The sequence below is a fragment of the Bombus pyrosoma genome, linkage group LG2 (genome assembly GCF_014825855.1).
Source record: "Bombus pyrosoma isolate SC7728 linkage group LG2, ASM1482585v1, whole genome shotgun sequence".
Lineage (NCBI taxonomy): Eukaryota > Metazoa > Arthropoda > Insecta > Hymenoptera > Apidae > Bombus > Bombus pyrosoma.
Window position 1 is genome coordinate 5996416 of NC_057771.1, and position 11423 is coordinate 6007838.

General features: G+C 40.3%; 1 protein-coding gene across 1 annotated transcript; it reads right to left on the reverse strand.

Moving 5' to 3' along the window:
- LOC122572998 (Na(+)/H(+) exchange regulatory cofactor NHE-RF1) lies at positions 1-9544 on the reverse strand. Its single transcript, XM_043738812.1, has 2 exons — positions 8669-9544; positions 1-2794 (listed from the first exon to the last, which is right to left on the reverse strand). The coding sequence occupies exons 1-2, from the start codon at positions 9092-9094 to the stop codon at positions 2450-2452; spliced, it is 771 nt and encodes a 256-aa protein (XP_043594747.1). The 5' UTR covers positions 9095-9544; the 3' UTR covers positions 1-2449.
- Between the last annotated feature and the right edge of the window lie 1879 nt (positions 9545-11423).

Sequence of the window (11423 nt, forward strand, 5' to 3'; positions counted from 1 at the left end):
TACGTACAATATTATTTATACAGAGATGTACGTAAATGAACATAATTTGATGAATAACGTACAACTAAGTCTTGTCGTCAAACATAATGCTTACAGTTACGCTTAAAAAATACGTTGAACTTGTGCAATAGTTGTAACAACGTGTGTATTCTACTCTTATTCAGAGCATTTATATACATTTCAAGGAATCGGTGCAATAGTTTGCGTGAAAACTAACATTTCAAAATGTCAAGGGATAGAGTTTATCGTTTCAAGTTTTCAGTATACTGTAATTTCGTTTTTAATACTAGCAGAAATATCGCAAACTGCCTCGAACGCGTGATACGTATGTACTATATCGACGGCCAGCGATATTAATTAATGCGAAACAAGGCATGAAGACGATGGTTCGTTCGTTCTTCCGATCGTTGCACCGACCTTGACGCACGAAGATCTAATATTTACAGAAATGAACATGCATATGCATCGAACTTTGCAAATGTATTGCGTTAAAACGAGAAATATGTAAGAATTTACATAGCGTATATTCGGTGCAGAGCATAAACCGATAGATCACGATAAGCGAATTAACCTTGAGCGACTCGATCTTCTTGATCGATAATGCGGTCGATCGGTTTCTATAGTGCGCGGTGTTATCGATCGCAATTCGCGATCAAATCGACATTTTAATTCGTTTGACACCGATTATCGATGGTAGACGAAAATTATAACAGAAAATTCGAATTTCAATAGACGAAATTCACAAATAACAAATTATTCTTAGAATTACATTTTCCTTTTCAATGATTACAACCTGTTGTTTCTTCAACCGAACCGTTCTGTTATACATATGTATCTAAAATTTGCATCGTTGAAAATACCGCAAAAGAAGAATTCTTTTTTATACATATGTAAAATTTATTTCAAAATAAAAACAGCTTTAACGAAATACGAATTATGAATAAAACAAAACAACTATCTTTGTCTGACTTTAAACAGATAAGAGTCCGCGCTGTAATTACAAAAGCGCTTCACCTTATCAAATCTATCGATCTCCAATAATAGATGTACAGCACGAAATATTGTTATTTCTAAGATATCGTACTTTAATCGTAAAATAGCCATATAGGAATCCTGTTATCGATACTCGCATGACATCATTCGTAGAAAGTGTGACGTCCGATCCAATTTATCGATCGATTTATTATCGGGTATTAAATTCAATATATCGGCATCCATTATTTGACTCTGATGCGTCGATCGAATTAATTATCGAGTTTGGAAATTTGTGCGATATAATGCTTCGAAAAAATATATGACGAAATCGGCAATAAATCGTTTCTTTTCCTTGTAACGCTTCATCAAACAAATAATAAAGTCGCGCGTTTCCGTGTGTTACCGATCGGTGTTTATCGTGGCTACAGGAATTACCGCAAAACGGAATGTATGTAGGTACATATCGTGCGAAAAACAAAAGAGCAATAAAAAATAGAACAAAACAACTAGCTTCTAGGTATTCGCGTAAGGTACGAAGCACGACGCAAAAGGATCACGACGGCGATAATTGAAAGTTACACAACAAGTTGTCGTAATATTTAGCAATGTCGAGTTAGAGAGTACCCGAGTTTCCTGCGAATCCTGCGACTCTCTCAACTATATATAGTCGCACACGCTCGTTGAAACTTCCAACGAACGTGGAAATTTGCCCGAGTCTTCCCACTATTGTGTCGCCGCATTTTTTGCACATCGTTACATTTCTTAAATTACATAATCCATTCGGGTGTCGGCATATTGCTCGTTGTGTCAAATATCGGTTACTTTTATGAAAAAGAGGCTTTCCTATCTACGTACTACTCGCAAGAACTGGAAGACGCTGTTTACTTCGCAAGCTATACACGTTCCCCTTCGATTACAATAAGAAAACGAACGATACGTTAAATTTGACAAGGAATAATGAAAATTACGGATGACGCGCGCGTTACGCGTCGTACGTCGCGCAACGTTCTACACTTTCTCCCGCGTCGTCGTGAACGTCCTTGGTGCGCGCAATTCTCGCTGTAGTTAGCGGGACAACTGTATATCTAATGTGACAAGAAACTATTTTAGCGTTCGATCGACTCGCAATGCGTTATTACGTTCAGACTTTTCAGCAATTTAGAAACGTTCAAATGCGTTCTTCGTCCTATCCGTAGCAAACCATCCGACTTCAATGGACTCGCAGGTACAAACAGATACACACAAAGATAGTTATATCCGCACGCGTGTATATGCCCGGTTAGAATTTCAAAAATGTCTATTACCTCGAGCTATTTCTGTCTATACAGTAACTCAGAAAAATATCCGACAGTGTTTTGCGTTCATCCGGATCAGTCAGGACACGAGCATCCTGACACTGCTAATAGCGAGACAAGAAACAGCACCGCGCAGCATAGCCGACAAGACTATCGAACGAGACGGACAAGAGCAACGGTTATAATTTTTGTACGATGTCGAACTTGTCCTTGAAGCCGATCGATTCTTTCTTCGGATCGTATTTCTTGCGCGCAGCCAGCTGGGCTCTGAGTTCTTTGGCGCTCATCTTCAGGTTCAGGCCCTGTCGTGGCTCGTTACCGGTGACGCTGCCGTTTCCGGTGTCGTGCACGTGCGCCATCGTCGTCTCGTTCCTGATGTTCCCGTTCCCGTTCTCTCGGCCAGACTCCTCACGTTCGCTCTCGTTCTCGTTCTCGCTCCTGTTCGAAGTTCTCGTCGCACTTGCCGTCAGCGTGCTGCTCTCGCTGTGCGAAGTGTCGTTCGATCCACTTGATTTATGCGCGTTCTGAAAAAACACATTTCCCTTTACAATTTCCTCATCTATAAGCCTAATATGTATTTCTGGACACAGGCGCGCATTTCTGCTTGCATATTAGCTACGCTATATGCACAGGGAGAGACAAAGACGTACAGACGAGTACAAGGCGGAACAAAGAAAAAGCGTGTAAATGGCAGGAGGAACTCGTGTCACGTATCAAGGCCGGTAGTCGGCGGCGCGCTACTTTTTTCCGAAATATGCGCTTCGAAGAGATTGAAAATCGGTCGCTTCGAACGAAATCAGCAACGCCAGCCTGGAGAAAACGTTTCTCTGTTTACCAGTTTGTCTCTGTTATTCGGAAACTTCTATAATTATTCGACTTTGCATGTTTACGCGAAACCATAATTTGATGAACGCGATCGAAGAAGCGGCATGTAGGCTGACATTCCCGTCACCTGGAAAATGTATTACAATGAGTAGCGAGCTTTGGATATTTTACATATTTCTGTATATCTCTGGTTAAATTTCCCATAAATGCATACAAAATTATGATAATTATCCAACGATCGTGAATTTCAATTAGATCAGCTTCGATGCTTGCAAATATAAACGCGACACGATTATTTATAAATGAAACGAATTTACATTATTTTTAGTTATTCATCTTCTATAAATGGAGAAATTATCGTTGAAACGAAGAATCGACACAATCTGGCGGTTAACGCTATGGCTAAATTTTTCATATCGAGGAAAATTTACGTTAACGGGGTGCGGTCGAGCGAAACGCTTCAATTTTCCGTTATACAACAGAAAGTGTTTCTCCTTAACGCCCGCCGATAGAAAGTAAGAGCGTGGACGCGGCAATTAATAGACGCGTTACATCGGTCGCAGCATTGTTCTCTTTTCCCGGGTAATCATGAGATACGCGCGATTCAGACAAGTTTCACACGGCTCAAAAACGATGGACAAATTCGTGGAAGGAACTCATAATGACCTTGGCTCCTGATGCAATATTCCGAACGGTACTTAAAGGAATTCCATCGGCAAAAGGCAAGCGCGATGGAAAACCGGTTCCCAACCACAGGCCGTTTAAATCTCTTCGAAATAATGTTAGTCGGTTTGTCCTGCTGCGGCTCGTTGTTATCGCCGCCGCAATTGAAAAAACTCGCTTCTATCGAAATTTCCCTCGATTACGATTCCAACGATCCTCGAATCTTCGTGCCAGAACTTTGCGAATTCTAACTACGCTCTGGGAATTGTGCTACTTGGGATTTGTCTATAGCAGCCAAGTTACTGGAACTCGAGCGACTCGGTTTAAGCTTCGTTCGAATACAGTTGAGATTCTTTCAAACGTTTCTCGAACACGAAAAGAACAGCACGATCGCTAGATAATTTCCAACTTACTAGCATCGATGTTCTAAACCAATTTGACCTTTCTTGAACTTTATGTTTAATACTAAATTATATGCCAGATTTATAACTATGATTAATATCGTGATTAACATTTATATACCAGCAGATATCCTCTTGAAATCAGGTTATTCAAATTCAAACAGTTTGGATTCGCGTAACTTGGCTAATTTAAACGGGACTACGAGCCAAGTTCGTTAGATCACTCGAATTCGCACGACTCGTACCTACCTTCAAGCAAGCCATTACATTTTCCAGCCTTAACTTAAGAACGTAATAAGTTGGAGCAACTTCGCTAATCCGAGGACGACCTCAGTAAAAACGAGCGTAGAAACTCGAAAGAATATTTCGAGTCGCGTGAAGTAAAAAAACAGACGCACGTTGATCAAACGGTCTCAACTTGTTTGTCGTCCTCGAGTGACTTGAATTCGGATAACCTAACTTATACGAACGAGGCTTTGGTAACGTCGAAGGACTGATCGTGATGATGCAACGAACGAAAACGTTCGATATAAACGTGCGAGTCCAATAATGCTATGAATATCTAATACCGGCATAGATCAAGCTGAAGTAACTTTCCATAAAACATCGAGAATCTATGTCGCGGCATTGTTGCGTCGGCACCGGCATCCCGCGATTCGATTAATTCCAGCAACCACGCGAGCTTATATCGTATGCAATCGACTAGAATCGCGACTAATCGCAACTACGATCTTTATAGCGAACGACTAATTCCTTACGTCGAGTATCCCGTTCGAAGTAACAACGGAAGCCACGTCCTTGTTACAAGGTGCTTCAAGACAAAGTATGTGCACAAAAAAGTATGTGATTATTATTGAAGAGCAAGAAAGGAAAAAAGGATACGTAAGCTGGGATCGAATGACGCGTAGTCGCCGGGCTGGAAATTATCGAATCGTCCTGTGTTGTTTAGTTGCGCGTATGTTTAATTATTGCTGAGCAGAGAAACACTATGCGCGACCACTGTCCCGATTCCTTTCGGGAGGGGAATCCCCGTTATCTGTATATGCATTCGGCCTGGCTTTTTGGCACGCTTTCTTTGAAAATCGCTGCACACGGAAACCGAATAAGAGCAAATAACGGGCGTTTAAAGCTAGTCGTTGCCACGAAAGTATTTCACCGATTTGACCGTCGCGACGTTGCTCCGTTGCATTCTGCCACGTTCGTGAAAATCTTCGAAGATCAGACTCGCGCGACAAACGGTTTTCCCTCTCATTCGTATACCGTGCATGCCACACGGTTTGCTCTATTGCGCAATTGAAAATGGTGACAGGAAGTTTGACCAGCAGTCTGCACGGAGGCAATTAATTATTTACTATACGTGTGATCAGGCTCGTGACAACGCAACCTTTTAGCTCGTAAATTACGATGGACGATCGATTAAATTGATCGTGGGTCGCGTAAAAGTGTAAAATTAGCATTCGTGGAAACACGTTAATCGATCCGAGTGCCGATATCCTTTTTTCCCCCCGATGCGCATACACCGTATCTCATAACTATGAAAATGGCCTAAGAGTTTCAACTATTGCGCGCCGTACCACGCAATTACGGAATTTAATGGCTTAAAAATTTGCAATTCTTAGAGAAATACGAGAAAGAAACGCGTACTATGCGTGTAATATGCGAAAGTATATAAAATATCGAAAGTATCGTTGCAATTAGTCCGTGGACGCAAACAGATATTTTTACAGATACATCTAGAGAGACGAAACGTATTTAGAGATTCGTTTCACCTACTAAATATCACAAATTGTACCATATTTTGGATTTGTTTGTTTTACATCTTGGAATTCCCTATAAATGCATAAACACCTGCGATCCGATTATCATATATTTGACAGGTAAGAGCAATTCTCTGTGCATAGTTTCAGTTTACCAACTGTATTCGTGAAAACGTGAATTTAGACAGAAGTGCGACTTTTATCGACAGGTTCGATTATCTCGCGTAGTTCCAACAGTTGGTCGGTAGAGGATAATTTCATGGTGGTTTTATAGCGTACGAGACAGCGTGAGCAGCACGATCGCGGATACGCGTGCGTCTTCGATTACGTAGCTCGGTAGAACGCGAAATTTACGTAATTTTACGCCGCAAAAATGACCGGATATCCGGTGAGTCCTATCGACGGAGGACGAATCTTTCGATCGCGAGATAGTTGCCGTGATCGGATTCGCGGCGCGAGCGTATCGCGGCAAGACGATCGAACGCGCGGATCCCATAAAGACGAATTAAGGCCAGTGACGTGCCATTTTGTAAAGGAGAAACTTCCGTCGATTAGCACCGTAATTGTTACATCCGAGAATGCTGACGACGATATCGTTCAACGATAGCACCCTGTTTCTACTCGATAACCGAGCGAACACAGTCGAAACATTCGTCCGATAAATCCAATCGGGCGTCTTGGAATTTCTTCGCGAGAACCGATCGTACAATATAACGAGCAAGAAACGAATCTCGTGATACGCTTTCCTACGTGTCTTATCGCTCGGGAACAAAACGAATGAGTCATTCGGTGCTCGTGAACGCTCACCTTCTAGCAGCAGTGAATCAACCGACGGAAACAAGGAAACTGAAGCCGAAACAGGAAAATTGGTTTTTCTAATAATTCCGCGTCTCGAAAGAAGGAGCTGGAATCGTTAGGAAGGAAACGAGACGGAACATGATTCAGAGACCTTGAGAAAAAATCCCCGAGTATTTGCTTCGTACCAAGCTGAAATTCGCGGACGTGACGCGATGAAATAAATAACGTACAAACGAAACGCTCCATCGCGTGTTAAATTTCAATCCGCTCGTTTACCACTAGGTGTGGCAAAAGTGGATCAACGGATAGATAATTGCGATTCGCTTGATTCGTTCTTTTCCATGATCGAATAGTTTATGTTTTGCGCTTTTAATTATTTTTGTAAATATATTATCAATATGCGATGTAATTCTTCTTAACGTTGGAAGAAAATTTCTGGCGAAAAATTTCAAGAAAATATCGCACGTATCGATAATGTTTTTATTTCTCTTAAGAAATTTCTTAACGATACTTAAGAAATTTCTGAACGATAAATATACGACTGGTATAATATGCGCATGTCGAAAATGACTGAAACAACGGGGCGATGTTAAAAATTAGAGAATAAGTTTTATCGAGCGAGAACAGTACAATGGTCGCACGTAGGAGGCATCCCGCGAGGAAGATGAGTTCGTATTCGTTGAGGCTGCGATAATGGTATCAAAATCTAACGTGTTATCGTTCGACGGCGCTTTACTGGAAAGAAACTAGCGAAAACACGAGATACTGTATCATGGTAGCCTTTTTTAATGTAAAACATTCACCGTATCGAAACAATATGAACAAGTTCATAAACACTTGCGAGCATGTTCATACATATGTATCCGATGCGCCAATTGTACTATATTATATCACAACATCTGTTCGCCAAACGTTATATTTTTAGCGTAGACAATCTTTTCACGACGTTGAACAAAGTCGATTTTCGAACGAGTTATCAAACAGAAACGATGACTCGATAAACGTATTGACAAATGCTTTTTCCGTATTGACGATATTACTTACACGCGTTACACGAATAATCTCGTGCAATTCGTCGGTATTCATTTTCCGAGTATGGAACAAAAAATCGAAATTCCCCGTTTCTACTTATTTGTTCATGCGTTCGCGTATTATACGGTGAGACGGCGAGGCAGCGTTCCACGTATGGCGTGCTAACTTTTTCTCTCGCTTCTACTGGCCAACTGTGGTAAACACAGATGTTCAAGACCGCAACCTGGTGAAACACTTATCTCTAAATATGTAATAAAAGAAGACTGTTATTTTACTGCCTTGAAATAACAATGATCCTAGCGCATGTCGTTAAGATGTTGATAAGACGAATCACGATCCAGATATTATGCTAAGATTATTTGTAAAATCAAAATCTACCTTCCTACCAAATTGGATGTTCGCAAAGTGTGTAGCGGGGAACACATCACACGCGAAACACGGTTTATTATTTTGACCAAATCGACACGTTCCTGTGACTCACGTCTAAAGATATTATTGTAGAAAAAACAGTACGCTAATTCTTAGCTAAATCATACCATTACATATTAATCGGTGTTTAATAAAAAAAAAAAAAAAAAAAAAGAACGTACGCTTTCAAATTGTCGAAGAGCGTTTCAAAACTCCTTAAATTACAAGTTTTATCGCGACTTTTACGACGTTGATAATAACAGATAATTTTTTAAAACGTTCTTGAGAAAAATTCGCAGAGATGCATAGAAAACGATCGCCTACCTCTTGAAGGTGTGATTCTACGTGAGGGGTCACGACAAATAGTCGAACGACCGATACACGTACCGAAGCAACAGGTGGATCGACCGACTCGCTCGACTCAGTGAAGATTTCGCTGCGTCGGGCAACAGGTAACTTCCAGAAGGTAATTGGGATTTAGGGAAACTGTGTTCGCGAACTAAACTGTACGCACCTCATCCGTGGAGACGTTGCTGCCGTTGAGCTCTTCTTGTTCGATACTATTCGGGTTCTTCTCTGGGGTCTTGTTCACCTTGACGTTCGCCATGGTGCCCTTGATAACGATGTTGTTGGCCCTGAAATATTCGTCGGCCTCTTGGTCGACCACCAGAAGTTTCGTCTCATTGGGGAAGGCCTTTATGCGTTCAACAACCTGCTTGTGGGTCTCGTTCGCGATGTTGATCTCGTTAACTTCGATGATTCGATCACCTTGTCGCAAACCAGCAGCCTGACTAGGAGAACCATCGTCCACCTTACCGATAAATTGACCGTTCTTGCCTTTTTCCGCGTGTAGATTGAACCCATAGCCGTCAAAATCATCCCACTTGATGATATGGCAAAGTCGTGCACACGGAATCTTATCACCCTTGAAGGAAGACATGCCTCACCCTCGTAGCGCACTAAACGAAACAAAAAGCGACCGAAACGAGGGGAATCGAAGCCGACTAACAACTAGGCGAGGAAAGAAGACGAGGAAAAGTAACACGCGTTACACGGATCGCTGCGAGAAAGTTTGCACGCCGTGTCGAACCGCAATCGGTAACAAAATTTTCTGTGCAAGATCGACGATCGAGGCGCGGTCTCACGGCTCGTCCGTACCTCATACGGCGGCTGGTTGACTAGGTGATTGGATAGCTGGCAGGCTCGGCTTCGCCGATTTTCGTCTTCACCTGCCACGAGGCGATTATTCGAACCGACTGGCGGTATGCACTGTCGTGAATCCAAGTGAATCGGTGACCACTAGCGTGGGGGATTCGAAACTTAAAGGTTGGTTTACGCACACACTAGGTCACGTGACCAGTAGCTGCGAACGAATTGACAGCTGGAACTTGGAAATATCAAGAATTTAAGAGCAATCGATCGAAAAAGACGCGCTAATCGACATAACCAAGAAGCAATCCGTGCAAGACGCTGTCGCTGACTTCGGCTAAAAACTAAGGTAAGTAAGCGAGTAGGAGAGAGAAAGATCGAAAATCTTAGGAGAAGGGGAACTAGGAGAACGAAGGTGAACGCAACTAGCTGATTGGACTAACGTAGTGGGACGGCTCGATGATATTGTTACTTGCCTGACAACTAATATAGCACCATCTATCGGTAGATTAACAAAATCCAGATGGATCAACGGGCAAAATCGGAAACATCAAAATTTATCGAATTTTATCTTATTATAATAACGAATACATATTGTTTCTTCGATTATATTGCTTCAATGAACGCGTTTCCTTATGCAAATGTCACATTATCAACCAGAGTTATTCGTTATAATTGCCGCTTTATTAAAAAATATACTGGACACCTGTTGCAAGTACACGTTTAATGAATTCAGAGTCGTATTAAGGCATAAAATAAATCACAAAATAGAATTATCTTTCCACGATAAAGTATAGGTAAAAATATCGTCGATATGATAAAAAATAACAAACAAAGAAATTACTAGCGATTAAGAAAGAAAGAATTATGTATTACAACTTTTAGTATTTGTAGAAGAACCTCTTTATGTCGTAGTTTATATCCTGTTTATAACTGTTAGATGACTTTTATTAACCATCAAACTTGACTGATTCACTTCACTGATATGATTTGAAATTTTATAAACGTTCAAGGAACAATTGATTGCATGAAATATCACATTATGACATATACGATATTCGACGCTTGTTTCTGAGTGGAAAAATTTTTGAAACACAATATATATATACTGTTGTTTGAGAAGTGACGTTGTAACGTTTTTAGTAAACGGTTTTATAATTCCAAATATCTGAATACACGCTTTACGTGCATGTTTGGTAAGTATTTATACATATGTAATAAAGTAAACGGATCCACATTTTAGTAGTCACGAAAGATGTCTTTCTTAATTTCTGCATTTTAGCATTTTAATTGAATCTCAAAGAGATAAAAGTTCGTAACGCGATACGCTTCAGCATGTTACAAACATACATACGTGATGTGTAAGATTCTTTTTAAATTAGAATTTGCACATCTAAATTATAAATTATAAGTTATAGAATCTATTTTTATTTAAATACAATAATGGATGTTCAAAGTCAATAAATAAATCGCTACTGTAGTAATTGTCAATAGTAAATAACCTACAATGCGTGAACATAATGTAAAGGAACGATCGCCTTAAGTTCAATCCAACAAATAAAATACATATGTGTATCGTGAATGATGATAAAAGGAGGTAAATTACGCGATAACATAACGGTGACGAATCAGTGATAAAGTGGGCGTGAAGCGATTCGATCTACAATAAAGAATTTTCCGAATACTTGACGCATTAATTACCCAAGTAGGATATCTTTTCCCAAAATACCCGCTTTATCTTCTACAAAGGACTTACCTGTATAACTTGAACGTAAAACTGTTTTATCTTTGTCGATACGCGAATCATCTAATTATTTAAGTACAAAAACATATCAGTTTCGTCAGGATAATATAAACATCGTGACTAATTAATTAGAAGCACGTATACTGTTTACTTATTCATCGTTACAGCATTGTTACAGTACTGTACATATGTTTGCATATTCACATGTCTAATTTCTGCTTCTGTATCTTCGTATTTTGCCGATGACTAATCGCGATGATTGTACGATACATGGACATATATTGTTTACCTGTCCTCTACCAACTCCATACTTTTGTTAAATACGCGTATGTTATACGTTTTCTTTTAGAATGGAACCTTAGACAGAATAATTTCG

Excerpts from the sequence above, each read along its gene's own strand:
- LOC122572998 (XM_043738812.1), bottom strand. The coding sequence starts at position 9,094 with ATGTCTTCCTTCAAGGGTGATAAGATTCCGTGTGCACGACTTTGCCAT. Across the intron at positions 2,795-8,668 it reads GCAACGTCTCCACGGATGAG|AACGCGCATAAATCAAGTGG; the intron begins GTGCGTACAGTT and ends GTGTTTTTTCAG.